Source organism: Pygocentrus nattereri, chromosome 21, assembly GCF_015220715.1.
Source record: "Pygocentrus nattereri isolate fPygNat1 chromosome 21, fPygNat1.pri, whole genome shotgun sequence".
NCBI lineage: Eukaryota > Metazoa > Chordata > Actinopteri > Characiformes > Serrasalmidae > Pygocentrus > Pygocentrus nattereri.
In genome coordinates, this window is record NC_051231.1 from 34,308,101 (window position 1) to 34,327,548 (window position 19,448).

General features: G+C 44.9%; 2 protein-coding genes across 4 annotated transcripts in view; one reads left to right on the top strand and one right to left on the bottom strand.

Annotated features, from left to right (window-relative positions):
- The first annotated feature begins 904 nt into the window (after positions 1-904).
- On the top strand, positions 905-3,962 carry LOC108415400 (olfactory receptor class A-like protein 4). The gene is made up of 2 exons (XM_017688441.2): positions 905-991; positions 2,997-3,962. Exons 1-2 carry the CDS (start codon positions 905-907, stop codon positions 3,945-3,947), a joined length of 1,038 nt encoding a protein of 345 aa, XP_017543930.1. The 3' UTR covers positions 3,948-3,962.
- Positions 3,963-3,989: 27 nt separating this feature from the next.
- The window catches only part of LOC108415398 (von Willebrand factor A domain-containing protein 1-like), a 27,097-nt gene continuing 11,638 nt past the window's right edge, over positions 3,990-19,448 (bottom strand). The window contains exons 2-6 of one of the 3 annotated variants that reach the window (XM_017688435.2): positions 17,830-18,375; positions 9,415-9,684; positions 8,510-8,785; positions 8,044-8,325; positions 3,990-4,720 (exon numbers count right to left, since the gene is read on the bottom strand). In XM_017688435.2, the coding sequence (XP_017543924.2) occupies positions 4,680-4,720; positions 8,044-8,325; positions 8,510-8,785; positions 9,415-9,684; positions 17,830-18,375 (1,415 nt within the window). In that variant the 3' untranslated portion in view covers positions 3,990-4,679. Of the gene's footprint in view, positions 4,721-5,407; positions 5,817-8,043; positions 8,326-8,509; positions 8,786-9,414; positions 9,685-17,829; positions 18,376-19,448 lie in introns of those variants that run through there. The other 2 variants (XM_017688437.2, XM_017688436.2) reach the window with 2 other exon arrangements.

Sequence of the window (19,448 nt, forward strand, 5' to 3'; positions counted from 1 at the left end):
CCAACTTTCCCTTTATACATACCAGCAAATCCAGCGTGTGACTTTTTAAAGCAAAAATAGCCTCAAATTTCCAGTGTAAACTTTTGAAAATTCCCCCATAACAAGATCCAGAGCTGCTTGGTGTGAAACGGTCCAGACATCTTTACAGTGGTGGTGATGGGAACCAGGCGTCGCCATGACTACAACACAGATATAGACACTTTATTTACCATCCAGAACCTCCAGAGAACCTACACGATTCTCCTGAGCTTATGTGGAATGTTGATGATGGAAAATAGTGGAAAATCTGGAATACTGAGTTTTCTTTGGGGACTATTTTGCCGCACAGCGCCCTGCATGTCTCCCTCCACCATGAATGGAGTTGAAGTTCTCTAAACTCTCATAAAACAGCGTCTCAGTCATCAGGCAGTGAATTCAGAACCAGTTCATGTAGGAACTTTCTGTAGGAGCTTTTAGAGGGACGTCTGGTTCCCATCACCGCCACTGGGAACAGACTCAGTACGTTTATCTCGAACCGAACGTTTCACACCGAACCGCTCAGAACCACTCTGTTTACATCTGAACCAGTTAATTATGCAGAATTTCTGAAAAGTCAGTGAACTTTCCCAGGGAAAAAAGGTCAAGTCACCATGTGATGATGCCCTTGAGGCTGCGACTGTTTTGGGATAGCAGTCCCAGGCTACGGCTGCCTAGGAACTGATATTGGGGTTAAATTGCCCCTGAAGAGTGTGATGGTCAGCAGGGATGGGACTTGTGTGGGTCCAGGGAGTTTGTATAAACGTAAAGTCATTGCGGTTGGGCAGAGTGTCAGGAGCTGCAGCACACACACATTTAAGATGTACGGAACGGACGAGGAGAAAGGGATGAATGTAGAAGAAGGAAATTAAAAGGATAAAGGACAAAAATGACGAGGGCACTGACAGTAGACGCCATTCTGTTCGGGATTCTGGTGTTCTCAGGCATTGTGGGAAATGTCCTGGTCATCTACGCGGTAAGAAAACAGAAATACAGATGAGTCTGTCAATCAGCACGGTTTAATCTGCGTATTACAAATCTGAACAGTACCAAATAATTCATAGTAGTTACTGAATAATTCATAGTAGACACTCAATAATTCATAGTAGACACTGAATAATTAATAGCTGATACTGATCAATTTGTAGTGAATAATTAGATGAATAACTGCATAATAAGCCTGCAGTTTAAGGGCTCAGGAAGACTAATTATTAATTGTGATATAAAAGTGATTTAAACAAAATTGTCTGATAGGAATTTATCAGCTGAATACACACGGATTCTTTATTCCTGGTGCTCTCTGTGGTGTTTTGACGTGGTCAGTACTGAGTGGACAGAGGCGAAGGGCATTGATTTCAGCTCCGCTCTGTGGGGCCGGATTTGTCGGAGAGTAATAATTCTCTAGGTGTGTAAACAATCAGAAGCAGTCGGCGCTAATCCGTCTGTGGGTGGGCCGGCAGGGGCCTGAGTGACTGTAATCCCTGTATTAGCCCTCAGCGCTCGCGCCAACACCACACACAGGGTCAGTGTAATGGGCAGAAATACAGCGACAGAGATAATAAACAAGCCAAACCTTTAAAAAGGCGGAGACAGCACTGGATCCAAAACACAGAAGCACAGGAAACAGCCCCACAGCATTAGCATAATGCGCTAAATGTTTGTTTAATGCTCTCACGGCTGTGCATTGGGTAAATTAGGCTAGCACTGCAGCGTTTATATGCCTTTTTAAAAGGTTTGCAGCCCATTTATTATCATTATCTCTGCAGTCAAGGCCAGAACTTTAACACATTCACACCAAATCCGGCCGCGCCAGCTTCATCTGCTAAAAGCACCGCTGTGAACAACTTCACCCTCAATTTGTAGAACAGAATGAAGCCCCACTCTAAAATACATCAACTCTTCTGGGAAGCTTCTACAAGAGTTTGGAATGTGTCTGTGGGAATTTCTGCCCGTTCATCCAGAAGAGCATTTGTGAGGTCAGACACTGATATTGGACGAGAGGACCTGGCTCACAATCTCCATTCTAGCTCATCCATAAGGTGTTGGATGGGGTTGAGGTCAGGACTCTGTGAGGGTCAGTCAAGTTCTTCCACACCAAACTCACCCAGTCATGACTTTATGGAGCTGCTTTGTGCTCTGGGTCGCAGTCCTGCTGGAACAGCAAGGGTTCTTCCCCAAACTGTTCCACAAAGTTGGAACTGTATAATTGTCCAAAATCTCTTGGTTCTGCTGAGACATTAATGTTTCCCTTCACTGGAACTAAGGGTTCTAGTCTCCTGAAAAACAGCCCCATATCATCATCCCTCCTCCACCAAACTTTACAGCTGGCACAGTGCAGTGAGGCAGGTAACGTTCTCCTGGCATTCGCCAAACCCAGACCCGTTGGCACTGTGCATTTTGATCCTAGGCTGGTGTGCAGCTGCTCAGCCATGGAAACCCATTTTCTGAAGCTCCTGATACACAGTTCTTTTGCTGATGTTGCTGTTTGGAACTCTTTACTGATGATTTAAAAGAGGATAGACACTGTGCACTTCAGCACTCAGCGGCCCACTCTGTGAGTTTCCGTGCTCTACCTCTTCGTGGCTGAGCTGTTGTTGCTCCTAGACGCTTCCATTTCACAATAATAGCACTTACAGTTGTCAGGGGCAGATCTAGCAGGACAGAAACTTCAAAGACAGAGCCACGTTTGAGCTCTTCAGTGTGATCCTCTACTGCCTTTGTTTGTCTATCGAGACTGTAAGACTACGTGCTTAATTTGATCCACCTGTTAGGAAGAGGTGTGGCTAAAAGACCTGAACTCAATAACTAGGGAGTGTGTCCCAATACTTTTGTCTATCTAGTGTATCCTCTTCTACATAAAAACACAAATTCCATATGGAGTGAAAATTTAGCATCTGCTTTTTCCACACAATTTGTGGAATTCGTATGCTATAAGCCAATTCCAGCATGTTTCAGATTTTCCATTTTTTTCCGTCTTCCAGGTGTTCCAGTGTGCTCTGGACAGTCCCTCCCACCACCTGCCCCCGTCGGACATCATCCTGCTGAACCTTTCCCTGGCCAACCTGCTGACCTCGGTGTTCCGCACCGTGCCCATCTTCATCTCCGACCTGGGCCTGAACATATATCTGGATGCAGGCTGGTGTCGCGTCTTCATGCTGCTGTGGGTGTGGTGGCGTGCGGTGGGCTGCTGGGCCACCCTCACCCTCAGCGTCTTCCACTACACCACCCTGAAGCGCAGACGGGTCAGTACGGGCCCGCAGGCGCTGAGGCGGGACCGCATGCGGGTCTGGGGCACTTTGGGGCTAGTGTGGGGCGCCAATTTGGTGTTTTCGTTGCCAGCGTTGGTCTACACGACTCACGTGCGCGGAAATGTTACGATTGAAGTGATGGTGATTAGCTGCACTACACGCCCCCTGCTGGGCTGCACGTGGGACTTCCCATCAAAGGACCAGGGCTCCACGTTCGCCTCCGTCTCATTGGCTCTAAACGAGGTTCTGCCCTTGCTGCTAATGGTGGGAACCAATCTGGCAACCCTGCACTCCCTGGCTAAGCACATCCGGGCCGTCACTTCAGGACCTGAGAACACAGTGGCGGCTCACGTGAGCAACGAGAGGAAGGCGGGTCACGTGATCATGGCGCTGGTGACTCTGTTCGTGGCCTGCTGGGTAATGCAGGTTGCCGCGGTGACGTATTATAACTATGATGGCGGGAGGCATACAGAGGACTTGCTGACCGTCTCGCAGTTTTCAGCCTCGCTGTTTGTGGGCTTCAGCCCCCTGGTGGTGGCTCTGGGGCATGGCAAGCTGCGCAAAAAGCTAATAGCTATGGTGCAGGTGTGGGCACTGAAGGTCAGCTGCAGGGACGCAGCAAGGACAGTGGAACACCAGAGGGCGCCAGAGAGCAAGAGCACGAATGACACAATGGTAAAATAAGGAGTTTTTAATATAATATGGGCCTAAAGCACTGTGCAAAAGTCAGAGAACCCCTTTGTTTAATTAAAACTGCTGTTAAGTTTGTACAGGATTTAATTCCAAGGGTGTTTTCATATACTGGTAGAAAAACAGGTATAATTTCAAATTAAAATCTGTCGATTGTCTAAAGATGCATGAAGACTGTCCTTTTTTCATTGCCATGTACAGAAACATTTGCATGTTCACCAAATGCCATAGCATAATTTAATGTACTTAGACACATTTATTATATTAAATTACATTTCAAATCCACAAACTGTGTGACAATGACCCCCTTTTTGGAAGTGATTACAGATAAAATAAAAACAAACATCATGAATTTGGCAAGGTTACTAAATCTCCATTGGCTGTAGTGCAGCGAATGGCCACTGGGTGGCAGTGTGTGCAAGCTGGTGTTGTCTTTGTGTTTGTGTGTGTTTTTGTGATTAAGTGCAGTTAACAGAAATCAATCAGGCAGGAGACACTTATCAGTGCCTGTGCAGGACAGCGGTGATTGATCTGGACCTGTCTGACCTCCTGACCCCATCACGCCTCCATGACTGAGCTGAAGCTGTTCTCATCAAGGCGACTCGATGCCTCGCTTTCTTCCTCTTCTTCCTCCTTGGAGCCTCTTCTCCACCATCTCAAAGGAACACGCAGTGTTTTCCAGGCTAAACCACGACAGATCAGCACAGACAGCGACTTTCCCCAAACTCAGGAAAGAAGAGAGAGCTGACCGCCTCGTCCGTGGGCAGCTGCAGAATTCCAGCAGATATGGCACAAATGTATCACGAGACTTTAAGATATTTGCTGGTCATTTACAGAGATTTGACCACATTTTAAAAATACTCTCAAATAACCAGGAATACTGGGATTTTATCAGGGCTGTCAAACAATTCACATAATTAATAGCGATTAATCACATTCTTTGCTCAGATTTGAGCACAAATCTTTTTTTTTAATTTTTAAAAAGTAACAGACCCCCACGGACCCTCACAGAGCAGGTACTATTTGGGTGGTGGGTCATTCTCAGCACTGCAGTAACACTGACGTGGTGGTGGTGTGTTAGTGTGTGTTGCGCTGGTCTGAGTGGATCAGACACAGCAGTGCTGCTGGAGTTTTTAAACACCTCAGTGTCGCTGCTGGACTGAAAATAGTCCACCAACCAAAAATATCCAGCCAATAGCGTCCTGTAACCACTGATGAAGGACTAGAGGATGACCAATACAAACTGTGCAGCAGCAGATGAGCGGTCGTCTAATAGAGTGGACAGTGAGTGGACATGGTGTTTAAAAACTCCAGCAGCACGTCAGTGTTACTGCAATGCTGAGAATGACCCACCACCCAAACAGTACCTGCTCTGTGAGGGTCCATGGGGGTCCTGACCACTGAAGAACAGGGTAACAGAGTATCAGAGAAACAGATGGACTACAGTCTGTAACTGTAGAACTACAGAGAGCAGCTATACAGTAAGTGGAGCTGATAAAGTGGACAGTGAGTGTAGAAACGAGGAGGTGGTCATGATGTTACGCCTGATCGGTGTATTTTAAACACTTTCTTTTAATTTCAGCAGCTGCCCACTGACGTCCATTATTTGAGTCAGTTTTTTGAGGCGGTTCAGGGAAACCTGTGATAGTGGGCTGTACACTGCAGACGCCGCAGAGGTCAGGCCGAGAAACGCTGGAGTGTCCCTTTAGCTCAGCACAGCAGAGATATGTACGAGTTAAACGCGGCGCTGAAAGCAGCTTCTGATAAGTGTTTGATGTGAGAACGATCCAGATTCTCCAGTGATGCTCTCCTCCTCCTCCTCCTCCCTCCGGAAACATCTCTAACCCCACGGAGCAGCAGCTGCTGTCGGAGAGATGCAGGAGAGAGCGTTACATAAAGCGAACGGCACTTCATTAAAAGCAGAGCTCTCAGGGTGGCGCAGTCAAGCGCTGCGTGTGTGAGAACAACAAGCCAGAAGGAGTTTAAAGCAGCACTGAGTACTTCAGTTTAATCCTCTACAGCATCATTACCTTCAGTACTGCAGTGAACAGCTCAGATTACAGGACAGACGTTTACTCTGTAGGTCCATTTAAGTATGTCTGTGTAATAACAACAGTTTACATGTATCACTGCTGTCGGGAGAGATAAAGCTCCAGAATGGGAACTTAACAGGAGAAGGAAAAAACCCACTTTCCCTTTAATGGAAGTGAGTGGAACCAGAACATTTTCCAAGTCATTTTGAGCCGTTTCTTTTGGTCCATTCATCATGAAATTTACACGCAATGTAAAGAACAACAGACAATTTCAAAATAATGTAAAAAACTGAGAAACAGCAAAAATGAAGATACCAGGTTTTGTTCTGACAGCGGTGATATATACAGATACAGACTGGAGTCCATCTGTTTCTCTGATACTCTGTTACCCTGTTCTTCAGAGGTCAGGACCCCCATGGACCCTCACAGAGCAGGTACTATTTGGGTGGTGGGTCATTCTCAGCACTGCAGTGACACTGACTTGGTGGTGGTGTGTTAGTGTGTGTTGTGCTGGTCTGAGTGGATCAGACACAGCAGTGCTGCTGGAGTTTTAAACACTGTGTCCACTCACTGTCCACTCTATTAGACACTCCTACCTTGTCGGTCCACCTTGTAGATGTAAAGTCAGAGACGACAGCTCATCTGCTGCTGCACAGTTTGTGTTGGTCATCCTCTAGTCCTTCATCAGTGGTCACAGGACGCCGCCCACAGGACGCTGCCCACAGGACGCCGCTGGCTGGATATTTTTGGTTGGTGGACTATTCTCAGTCCAGCAGCGACACTGAGGTGTTTAAAAACTCCAGCAGCACTGCTGTGTCTGATCCACTCAGACCAGCACAACACACACTAACACACCACCACCACGTCAGTGTTACTGCAGTGCTGAGAATGACCGACCACCCAAACAGTACCTGCTCTGTGAGGGTCCATGGGGGTCCTGACCACTGAAGAACAGGGTAACAGAGTATCAGAGAAACAGATGGACTACAGTCTGTAACTGTAGAACTACAGAGTGCAGCTATACAGTAAGTGGAGCTGATAAAGTGGACAGTGAGTGTAGAAACGAGGAGGTGGTCAGAACGTCACGCCTGATTGGTGTAAATATGTCGGCACTTTCTCGTGTGAAAATTTCATGATGAATGGACACACACAAGATGGTTCTTCAAGGGTTCTTTAGTGCAGAAAATGGTTCTATATAGCACCAAAAAGTCTTCTGGTACTGTTACGAAGTCAAACTTGTAACAATAGCAGAACCCTTTTAAAGTACCTAGTACCTAAAGGTACTAGACTGTCTCTGGGGCAGTTCCCCTCTCGTCACTGGGGTGGAACCCTCAAGCCTCCATCTCCATCCCTTTAGTCAGGGAACATAACTGAACCATAATCCACTGAAATGATCTGTTCTAAGCTGGACTGACTCCACACACCCCGCCTCGCCCCGCCTCCAGGCTTTTACTCTACTGCTCTGTTTTAAAACATTCGGTTATGAAAAGGAACAAATACCAACTTTTCACCTGGAGGAACTGATTTAAGCTCCACAATCAGACCTTAGAACCGTTGTAGAACCTTTGAGGGAACGTTTACACTGTTTGTACCTTGATACCTTGATTTCTGATGATATAAGAGAGTAAAACTGTCTGACCTCTCCAGACTTCGCTCCTCAGGACAGGTATGTCATTAACACAGCAGTGACCGATTTCTCCAGCGCTCTGACTGGTCAGCTCGCCCGCTCTGCTCTGGTTATTTGACGGACGGAACAGCAAACCGCTGTGGCTGTTGGGTTCTGCCTCATCTCGTAACACAGTCCTCACTGCCCGTGTGCCGAGCTCGCCGGTAGGCAGGCAGTAAGGACTGCGTTACGAGATGATGTCATCTTATAACAAAGGAAAAGGGCTGGAATTCCAACGAGGCGTTTCAGGCAGCTGAGAAAAGTGGGTTCTGTGGGAGAGAGTTCCTCCCTCTGGAGGGAACGCTGAGCTCTGGGACGCTGAAGGAAAGGGGAAAACTGGGAAAGTGTAATAGGTCACCTTCAAACACTGAAATCTGCAATTCACACGCACCTGTGAGTGTGTGTGCGGTACAGCAGAGCCCCTCCCCCCGCGCCGTCCTGTACACCGGCGACACACACACTCGCGTGGCAGGGCTGAGGTGTGTGAGGACGGTGGAGAGAGACTGAGCGGGCAGGTACCTCGAGGATGGCGGCGATAATGATGAGTGCTCTCCGGTCTCCCACCTCACCCAGTACCCCCTCAGCCCGGCCGCCTCACTGTGACCTCTCCAGTCCACCTTCACCGAGTCCGACCCCACAGGGGTCAACTGGAGGTCAACCAGGCCTGGCAGAACTGAAACAGAACCAGAAAGCTTTACTCACTAACGCTGCTCACCAGGGCTCTAAAGAATAGTCACTTAAACCTAATTCATTAAATCAGTTTAATTCACATTAAATCGATTCATTAATCCAGGAGGCTCAGCTTTAATCGGGGCAGCCGTGGGCTGGAGGTCAGGGAACAGTCCGGCCCCCCTCACCTTCCTGAGTGCAGGCTCTGACGGACATGGCCCTCTGCTGGCCGGAGGAGTGAACAGCGGTCACCGTGATGAGGTACTGAGTGTGCGGCTGTAACTGGGTCAGCAGTGTGCTGCTCTCTCTCCCTGTTAGGGTCACTGCTCGCACGTCCCCACGAGGAATCGGCCCAAACTCCACCAAGTAGCGCAAAACACGGCTCGGCTGCAGCGGCGTCCAGCTCACATGCACACGGTCCACTCCGGACTCCGACACGGTCACCGACACCGGACTCAACACTTCTACAATACACAGAAGACAGAGAGAAGAAAAGGCAGATATTAAGTGATGGAGGGAGGATGATGAAGGAGAGAAGAGGATAATGATGGAGGGAGGAAGGAGGATGATGGAGGGTGGATGATGAAGTAGGGAGGGAGGAAGACACAGATGGTCTATCTCCGTGTATCTCTCTCTCTGTATCTCTCTCTCTCTCTCTCTCTCTCTCTCTCTCTCTGTATCTCTCTCTCTCTCTCTCTCTCTCTCTCTCTGTATCTCTCTCTCTCTCTCTCTGTATCTCTCTCTCTCTCTCTCTCTCTCTCTCTCTCTGTATCTCTCTCTCTCTCTCTCTCTGTATCTCTCTCTCTGTATCTCTCTCTCTGTCTCTCTCTCTCTCTCTCTCTCTCTCTGTCTCTCTCTCTGTATCTCTCTCTGTATCTCTCTCTGTATCTCTCTCTCTCTCTCTGTATCTCTTTCTCTATTTCTTTTTTCTCCGCTCTATTATCTTTCACTCTCTCTTTCTATAGCGCTCTACATTTCTCTCTCTCTCTCTCTCTCTCTCTCTCTCTCTCTCTCTCCCACTCTCACCTTAATCACATTCTCTCTCTCTTTCTCTCCTCATGCAGTTTCTCTCTCTCTCCCCCACCCCTCTTACCGGTCAGTGTAGAGAAGCTGGTGGTCAGTGTGTTTCTGCGCTGCAGCGGTGTGTGTGGTGTGAGCCAGGCTGTGTAGCGAGTGTCCGGCTGCAGGTCGGTGAGCTCCGTCCAGCTCTGCTCGGCCTGCAGGGTCAGTCTTCGCTCCTCAGTGTCAGAACTGTAACGCAGCTCATAGTGTCCCAAACCACCGACCAGAACGGGCCGCCACTGCAGCAAGGCACTGTGGGTAGTCACGTCTCGCACCTGCAGACGCTCCACGCGGATCAGCTCTGAGGAAGAGAGGAAGAAAGGCTAGCATGGCTAACAGAGGAGGCGACCTAACTGCTTCACAGTGTGTCACAATCTGCCTCTTTGAGTTTGACGTAGACGGACACACAAATCCACCAGTCATGAATCTCAGCCCCTCTTCATAGGCTCATAACTCCGGATGTGAGTCTCTGGGTGGCTCTGCGGATTCAGGAAGGGTTTGAACTGGATTTCTGAGCTGGATCATCACAAAGACACAGAACCAGATACAGAAACAAAGAATCTGATGTGTGGGGGAGTTCATGGACCCCAGAGGGTTAATGCTAATACCATAAAATTGCATGAGTGGCAAAAGAGCAGCGACTGAAGAATGAAGTAGCCCATTGTTTGTCCACGCTTGACAGCCACTGTGATTTTAGCATAGCCTTCATCACAGCAGCGCTGTGATCTTACTTCAGCGCTCTGATCAAAGGATGCATCATGATGGCATCCATATTAGCGAGAGACATCTGCTCTCTGTGAAAATTGCCCTCGTAACGCTAACAGTCCAGTCTATATCGTCTATATTTCATTTGTTTTGGTTAGTTTCACACCACAACAGTAAAGTGGACCAAAGTACACACAGGGTTCAGACAGAAACTTTGCAGGGATGTAATCAAACCTCAAAACCCATGAAAACGTCAAAATAAGAAGAGAAAAAGTAAAATAGAGACACGAAATGTCGATGTGTATCACAAAACAAAGCAATAATAAAGCCTGAGTAGACTGATAAATCAATGTGATCAGTTATTAATCTCAGCGTTACTGAGCTCTGCTAAAGCCTGAGTAGACTGATAAATCAATGTGATCAGTTATTAATCTCAGTGTTACTGAGCTCTGCTAAAGTCTGAGTAGACTGATAAATCAATGTGATCAGTTATTAATCTCAGCGTTACTGAGCTCTGCTAAAGCCTGAGTAGACTGATAAATCAATGTGATCAGTTATTAATCTCAGCATTACTGAGCTCTGCTAAAGCCTGAGTAGACTGATAAATCAATGTGATCGGTTATTAATCTCAGCGTTACTGAGCTCTGCTAAAGTCTGAGTAGACTGATAAATCAATGTGATCAGTTATTAATCTCAGCGTTACTGAGCTCTGCTAAAGCCTGAGTAGACTGATAAATCAATGTGATCAGTTATTAATCTCAGCGTTACTGATCTCTGCTAAAGTCTGAGTAGACTGATAAATCAATGTGATCAGTTATTAATCTCAGCGTTACTGAGCTCTGCTAAAGCCTGAGTAGACTGATAAATCAATGTGATCGGTTATTAATCTCAGCGTTACTGAGCTCTGCTAAAGTCTGAGTAGACTGATAAATCAATGTGATCGGTTATTAATCTCAGCGTTACTGAGCTCTGCTAAAGTCTGAGTAGACTGATAAATCAATGTGATCGGTTATTAATCTCAGCGTTACTGAGCTCTGCTAAAGCCTGAGTAGACTGATTAATCAATGTGATCAGTTATTAATCTCAGTGTTACTGAGCTCTGCTAAAGCCTGAGTAGACTGATAAATCAATGTGATCAGTTATTAATCTCAGTGTTACTGAGCTCTGCTAAAGCCTGAGTAGACTGATAAATCAATGTGATCGGTTATTAATCTCAGTGTTACTGAGCTCTGCTAAAGCCTGAGTAGACTGATAAATCAATGTGATCAGTTATTAATCTCAGTGTTACTGAGCTCTGCTAAAGCCTGAGTAGACTGATAAATCAATGTGATCAGTTATTAATCTCAGTGTTACTGAGCTCTGCTAAAGTCTGAGTAGACTGATAAATCAATGTGATCAGTTATTAATCTCAGCGTTACTGAGCTCTGCTAAAGTCTGAGTAGACTGATAAATCAATGTGATCGGTTATTAATCTCAGTGTTACTGAGCTCTGCTAAAGCCTGAGTAGACTGATAAATCAATGTGATCGGTTATTAATCTCAGTGTTACTGAGCTCTGCTAAAGCCTGAGTAGACTGATAAATCAATGTGATCAGTTATTAATCTCAGTGTTACTGAGCTCTGCTAAAGTCTGAGTAGACTGATAAATCAATGTGATCGGTTATTAATCTCAGCGTTACTGAGCTCTGCTAAAGTCTGAGTAGACTGATAAATCAATGTGATCAGTTATTAATCTCAGCATTACTGAGCTCTGCTAAAGCCTGAGTAGACTGATAAATCAATGTGATCGGTTATTAATCTCAGTGTTACTGAGCTCTGCTAAAGCCTGAGTAGACTGATAAATCAATGTGATCAGTTATTAATCTCAGTGTTACTGAGCTCTGCTAAAGCCTGAGTAGACTGATAAATCAATGTGATCGGTTATTAATCTCAGTGTTACTGAGCTCTGCTAAAGCCTGAGTAGACTGATAAATCAATGTGATCAGTTATTAATCTCAGCGTTACTGATCTCTGCTAAAGTCTGAGTAGACTGATAAATCAATGTGATCGGTTATTAATCTCAGCGTTACTGAGCTCTGCTAAAGCCTGAGTAGACTGATAAATCAATGTGATCAGTTATTAATCTCAGCGTTACTGAGCTCTGCTAAAGCCTGAGTAGACTGATAAATCAATGTGATCGGTTATTAATCTCAGTGTTACTGAGCTCTGCTAAAGTCTGAGTAGACTGATAAATCAATGTGATCGGTTATTAATCTCAGCGTTACTGAGCTCTGCTAAAGTCTGAGTAGACTGATAAATCAATGTGATCGGTTATTAATCTCAGCGTTACTGAGCTCTGCTAAAGCCTGAGTAGACTGATAAATCAATGTGATCGGTTATTAATCTCAGCGTTACTGAGCTCTGCTAAAGCCTGAGTAGACTGATAAATCAATGTGATCGGTTATTAATCTCAGCGTTACTGAGCTCTGCTAAAGCCTGAGTAGACTGATAAATCAATGTGATCGGTTATTAATCTCAGCGTTACTGAGCTCTGCTAAAGCCTGAGTAGACTGATAAATCAATGTGATCGGTTATTAATCTCAGCGTTACTGAGCTCTGCTAAAGCCCGAGTAGACTGATAAATCAATGTGATCGGTTATTAATCTCAGCGTTACTGAGCTCTGCTAAAGCCTGAGTAGACTGATAAATCAATGTGATCGGTTATTAATCTCAGCGTTACTGAGCTCTGCTAAAGCCTGAGTAGACTGATAAATCAATGTGATCGGTTATTAATCTCAGCGTTACTGAGCTCTGCTAAAGTCTGAGTAGACTGATAAATCAATGTGATCGGTTATTAATCTCAGCGTTACTGAGCTCTGCTAAAGTCTGAGTAGACTGATAAATCAATGTGATCAGTTATTAATCTCAGCGTTACTGAGCTCTGCTAAAGCCTGAGTAGACTGATAAATCAATGTGATCAGTTATTAATCTCAGCGTTACTGAGCTCTGCTAAAGCCTGAGTAGACTGATAAATCAATGTGATCGGTTATTAATCTCAGCGTTACTGAGCTCTGCTAAAGTCTGAGTAGACTGATAAATCAATGTGATCGGTTATTAATCTCAGCGTTACTGAGCTCTGCTAAAGCCTGAGTAGACTGATAAATCAATGTGATCGGTTATTAATCTCAGTGTTACTGAGCTCTGCTAAAGCCTGAGTAGACTGATAAATCAATGTGATCGGTTATTAATCTCAGCGTTACTGAGCTCTGCTAAAGTCTGAGTAGACTGATAAATCAATGTGATCAGTTATTAATCTCAGCGTTACTGAGCTCTGCTAAAGCCTGAGTAGACTGATAAATCAATGTGATCGGTTATTAATCTCAGCGTTACTGAGCTCTGCTAAAGCCCGAGTAGACTGATAAATCAATGTGATCGGTTATTAATCTCAGTGTTACTGAGCTCTGCTAAAGTCTGAGTAGACTGATAAATCAATGTGATCTGTTATTAATCTCAGTGTTACTGAGCTCTGCTAAAGCCTGAGTAGACTGATAAATCAATGTGATCAGTTATTAATCTCAGCATTACTGAGCTCTGCTAAAGCCTGAGTAGACTGATAAATCAATGTGATCGGTTATTAATCTCAGCATTACTGAGCTCTGCTAAAGTCTGAGTAGACTGATAAATCAATGTGATCGGTTATTAATCTCAGTGTTACTGAGCTCTGCTAAAGCCTGAGTAGACTGATAAATCAATGTGATCGGTTATTAATCTCAGTGTTACTGAGCTCTGCTAAAGCCTGAGTAGACTGATAAATCAATGTGATCAGTTATTAATCTCAGCGTTACTGAGCTCTGCTAAAGTCTGAGTAGACTGATAAATCAATGTGATCAGTTATTAATCTCAGCGTTACTGAGCTCTGCTAAAGCCTGAGTAGACTGATAAATCAATGTGATCGGTTATTAATCTCAGCATTACTGAGCTCTGCTAAAGTCTGAGTAGACTGATAAATCAATGTGATCGGTTATTAATCTCAGCGTTACTGAGCTCTGCTAAAACCTGAGTAGACTGATAAATCAATGTGATCAGTTATTAATCTCAGTGTTACTGAGCTCTGCTAAAGCCTGAGTAGACTGATAAATCAATGTGATCAGTTATTAATCTCAGTGGTACTGAGCTCTGCTAAAGTCTGAGTAGACTGATAAATCAATGTGATCGGTTATTAATCTCAGTGTTACTGAGCTCTGCTAAAGCCTGAGTAGACTGATAAATCAATGTGATCAGTTATTAATCTCAGTGGTACTGAGTAGTGCACATGTTCACGAGTGATAAGCTCATTTTTTGGTGATTACTGGACTCGTGCATGCATTCTGTGGCAATTTCCATACCTATCTAACTGAAAATCACAGAGCTGCTCACTTAAAAGTCAAAGTTGTAGGATTTGGTTATTGGGATATAGTAAACTGTTGTCTTAGGGGATGAAAGGGCAATGGGATTATGGGAACAGCAGCGGGATTATGAGTGCAGCAGTGGCCTGAAGTGGGCGGTGATGGCCAAAATAACATTCTGAATTATGTATTTATTTTAATTTGAATATTATAATGGAATATGCTGTTGCTGAAGACCTACTTTTTCGAAGCATTTGGCCCAAAACTGTTCACACGTCAGAACAGACTGGATTAAGTTCTACAGGTCTGCACCAAATGAGGTAAGTGCGATAGCGAGGTTAGTCTATCAAAGTGTCAGTGCGAAATATTAAAACTGACATTTAGAAACGTGAACTGACCCAGTGCTTCAGTTTGTGTATCATATTGAAACAGTTTTACCGGATTAGTGAGCTGCAGCTGCTCTCACTGAACTCCCGCCTCCCAGCTGAACGGGAGAGTCTGATTGGTTCTGTTCATGTTGGTTAGCGCTCTGTGTGGTTTAGCTTCTTTTCAATGCAGGCCTCCTGAACTCGATCAGAAAGTGGTGGTCTTCGCTCCAGTACTTTGAGAAGCGGCGGTGGGCAAAGTTCCAGCTCATCCCCAGGGTCCTGAATTCAGTGCGGCCTTATTAAAGTAAATCTACACTAATTTATTGGGCTGGGTGTGTTTTGATGTGGCTGCACGGAGCTGGAGTTTATTCAGGTTAGCGCACCATCTGCTGCACTATAAATAAATCACAGACGCAGATGTGTGATTGGCAGCACGGAGGGAGCCTCAGTTAACAACTTAGCATCCTGTCACATCTGATTCAGAAGACCCATCAGAAGGCGGCTGTCTAGAAAAGCCTGAAGGAGGTTCAAACGTTTGCCGATGGAGGCCACCTGCTTCAGAAAGCTGCTGCAAGCATAGTCCAGGAGAGCTTCTTAGCGCATCCAGCCTCCATCTGAAGTTTAATCTTGGGTTTTTGGATCCTTTGGGTCTAAAATCAAAGGCTAAAGCTCTGTCAGAACCAGTAAAGCAGAACAGGAGCTGAACCAGCCCAGCAGAATGAGATTAAACTCCCAAACAGAATTAGCGACTAGATGTTAATGACTAACATGGAACTGACAGACGTCCTTATATACGCCCAATATACCAAATCAGAGGTAAACTTATTAGCATTTTATGATACTCAGAAAAGTAAATTGCCATTGTAATTGGCCTATCTAGGCTCCGCCCACAAATCTATGCTTCAGCAGCTACTGTTGTGAGGTTGGATGAGCTTTCACAGGTTAAGGTGACCATATTTATGAAATGAAAAATGGGGACATTTCCAGGTCGCCGGTCAACACATCATTAAAATCTATAATGTTTTCATTTATGAAATAAAAAAGGGGGTCAGTCCAAGTTTCCTGTATTTGGACCATGATAACTGTTGTCGTGCAATAAATGGTGAAGGTCAATTGATAAAACTGGGTACTAACTTTGGGTAAACTTTCAGAAAATCAGAGTCGGAAAATCATACAGTAGCTACCATGGAGAGGGAAGGTGGTCAACTCTGGAACGCTCAGTAAATAAATTAAAATCTTCTTCTTTCGGCTGCTCCCTTTAGGGGTCGCCACAGCGGATCATCTGCCTCCATCTTGCCCTATCCACTGCCTCCTCTACTTTCACACCAACCATCTCCAGGTCCACCTTCACTACATCCATAAACCTTCTCTGAGGTCTACCTCTTCTCCTTCTACCCGGCAGCTCCATCTCCAACATTCTTTGCCCAATATATCCACTATTCCTCCTCAACACATGTCCAAACCATCTCAACCTGGCCTCTCTGGCTTTATCTCCAAACTGCTCCACCTTCACCGTCCCTCTGATCTGCTCGTTTCTAATCTTGTACAGCCTCGTCACTCCCAACGAAAATCTCAGCATCTTCATCTCCGCCACCTCCAGCTCAGCCTCCTGTCTTTTAGACAGAGCCACAGTCTCCAAACCAAACATCATAGCAGGACGCACTGCTGTCTTGTAGACCTTCCCTTTCACTCTTGCTGCTATCCTTCTGTCACACATCAGCCCTGACACCCGTCTCCACCCACTCCATCCTGCGAGCTTTTGGTGGAGTTTTACACAGCAGTGTTCTGTGAACCTAGGCCAGCGAGTGGCAGAAGTGGTCAGTAGAGATCAGCAGCAGCGCCCTCTGCTGGCCAAAACTTTCTGCTGTGTTTTTAATTCGAGACATTTCTAGGCACATCTCCAGCCAGGGACTAAAAACTGGGACAGTCCCTGGAAGACAAAGATGTCTGGTCTGCTTGGTTATGCTTAGCATTCATTATGTTAGCCTTATAGCTCCAGTGCAAAATGTAACGTGATGATTTTCACTTTTTTCACATTTTCATTAAAAATAAATAAATCATAACATTAGGGTGAATGCCAGCCCGTGCATCATCCAAGCGCCACTGCAGCTTTTCAAAACGCAGCTAATGCAATGTCACAGGAAAGAGCCTAAATCAGTACTCAAGTAAAAGTACTTTCAAATAAAACAGCCTGAGTAAAAGTACAAAAGTATCGGGTCAAAACATTACACAAGTCCGGAGTAACGTATAGACCTGCAGTCGAACTTCAACATAAATCCAACAACTGTAAACACCGCAGCTGATTTATATACGGCTGCGTTTGTCTCGCCTTTTGGGATTATTTTGGTCTATAAAATCGCTAAAGCTCAAAAGTCAGATGACCAATGAGTGACCAATCACAACGCAGTACAGATGCTGTCAACAACAAAACATAATGTAAATAAACACAGAAAGGAAATGGTGACTAAATTTGAAAGGCTAAACCGTAACTCACTACAACACAGATATAGACCCTTTATTTACCATCCAGAACCACCAGAGAACCTACACGAGTCTTCTGAGCTTATATGGAATGTTGATGAAGGAAAACAGTGGAAAATCTGGAATAATGAGTTTTCTTTGGGGACTATTTTGCCGCACAGCGCCCTGCATGTCTCCCTCCACCATGAATGGAGTTGAAGTTCTCTAAACTCTCATAAAACAGCGTCTCAGTCATCAGGCAGTGAATTCAGAACCAGTTCATGTAGGAACTTTCTGTAGGAGCTTTTAGAGGGACGTCTGGTTCCCATCACCACCACTGGGAACGGTTCTGACTCGGTACGTTTATCTAGAACCGAGCGTTTCATACCAAACCGCTTTGATTACATCTAAACTGTTTAATTACATAGTATTTTCAGTTCTCATTTAAAAAGAAAGAAATGTGGGCGGAGCATTGACACGGGAATTTTATATGGGAAATGTAGTTTTATGTTGTCTCTTCTGTTTTCACGAGTCTCTCGGTCTATCTCACCTATGATGGCTTCCCTCAGATCTTCAGTGATGATGCCGATGTCATCGATGTCTATGAAGTACAGGTGCGCCTCAGTGGGAGGACTCACAGCGCCATGGAGCACCTGGTAATTACCTTGTCCAGTAGAAACTGCCAGCACAGACACGCCCTCCTGACGCAGCACCGCCATTGGTCCGTCCACGTTGCCTGGCTTCACCCCATCGGTTAGCCACAGCAGAACCCTGGGTGGATAGATGTGCCCTGGTGGTCGGCGTAGTAACCTCTGAGCCAATAGCAGCGCAGCTTCAGTGTTGGTGTCGCCGCGGAGCTGCTGTGTTCTCAGCAACGCCTCCTGCAGGGCATTCTGGGAGTTGTAGGCATCAAAGCTAAACTCCATCTGCGGCTCAGTGCCCACCAGCACCATACCTACTCTCACCTGGCCACGCCCCAACAGGAAGGGGCGGAGCAAGTCTGTCAGGAAGCCCAGCAGGCGGGAAAATTCGTAAGTGGTGATGCTTCCAGAGGAGTCCAATAGGAGCAAGATATCACCTTCACAACAGTCAAACTCTATGAAGGAGAGAGAGAGAAAGATGTGAAGGATGCTGAGGGTCTTCGCACAGTCTTTACATTAGGCGCAGGGCCCCCATGAGCCAGGAGCCCCAGTAAACTATAAATTAGATATACTGCACATGTTTATGTTCAATATTCTGTTCTGAAATATACCATATTACTTGTTGTTGGAACAAAACCTCGAATCTCCAAAATGGTAACTTTACAGGAGAAGCAAAAAACTTACTTTATTTTTAATGTAAGTCAATGGAACCAGATGGATTTTTCAAGTCATTTTGAGGCAATTTTTTTGGTCCATTCATCATGAAATTTACATGCAATAGAAAGGACAACAAGCACTTTCAAATGACGCCAGAAACTGAAAAACGACAAAAAATGAAGCTACAAGGTTTAGTTCAGAGAGCAGTGATATACGCTCTGATTTCTCATAGCAGTGATTCCTTGCAGTCATTTCTATGCAGCCCCTCCACATCATGATTACAGTGACTATTCCATGTTGTAATGTTACACAACCACATGAAGACAGACTGGTGTGATTGTTTTTGCAGGTGTTCCGTGGAAAATTCTAATAAAAGTTATCCAAACGTGAAATGGTAAAAGGGTGTCAAGTCGAATGGGCGGGTTTCTCTGCTACGCTGTCGTTCTGAGCAGTCCACTCAGCTACTGCTAACTGCTAATGCCATACTTTAGCTCCAGCTCTAGAACTAAAGAGGCAAACGTCAGACACCAAACACGTCTTGGAAGCATTTTCATCTTTTCCTGCTTTATGATTAGACTGAACGATTAAGTGGTATAAAGGCAAATGAAAAGTGTCTCATTGTCAGAAAAAAAGAAAAAGGGATTTTTATAAACTAGAATAAATAAAAGCTTTAACAGTAAATGGTCTTAAACGCTGGAGTTAATGTAGAACTGCTGATTCACCCTTTAACCCTGAAGATCAGCGCAGACGGCTGGTCACCATAGCAACACAGACAACGTCGATAATCTGGAGACGAATGGGCTGATTAGTGTTTATAGTCACTCCAGCTGGTTTCCTGATACGTTTAACCTGCAGAGAGAAACTGGAACAC

Excerpts from the sequence above, each read along its gene's own strand:
- LOC108415400 (XM_017688441.2), top strand. The coding sequence starts at position 905 with ATGACGAGGGCACTGACAGTAGACGCCATTCTGTTCGGGATTCTGGTG. Across the intron at positions 992-2,996 it reads ATGTCCTGGTCATCTACGCG|GTGTTCCAGTGTGCTCTGGA; the intron begins GTAAGAAAACAG and ends TCCGTCTTCCAG.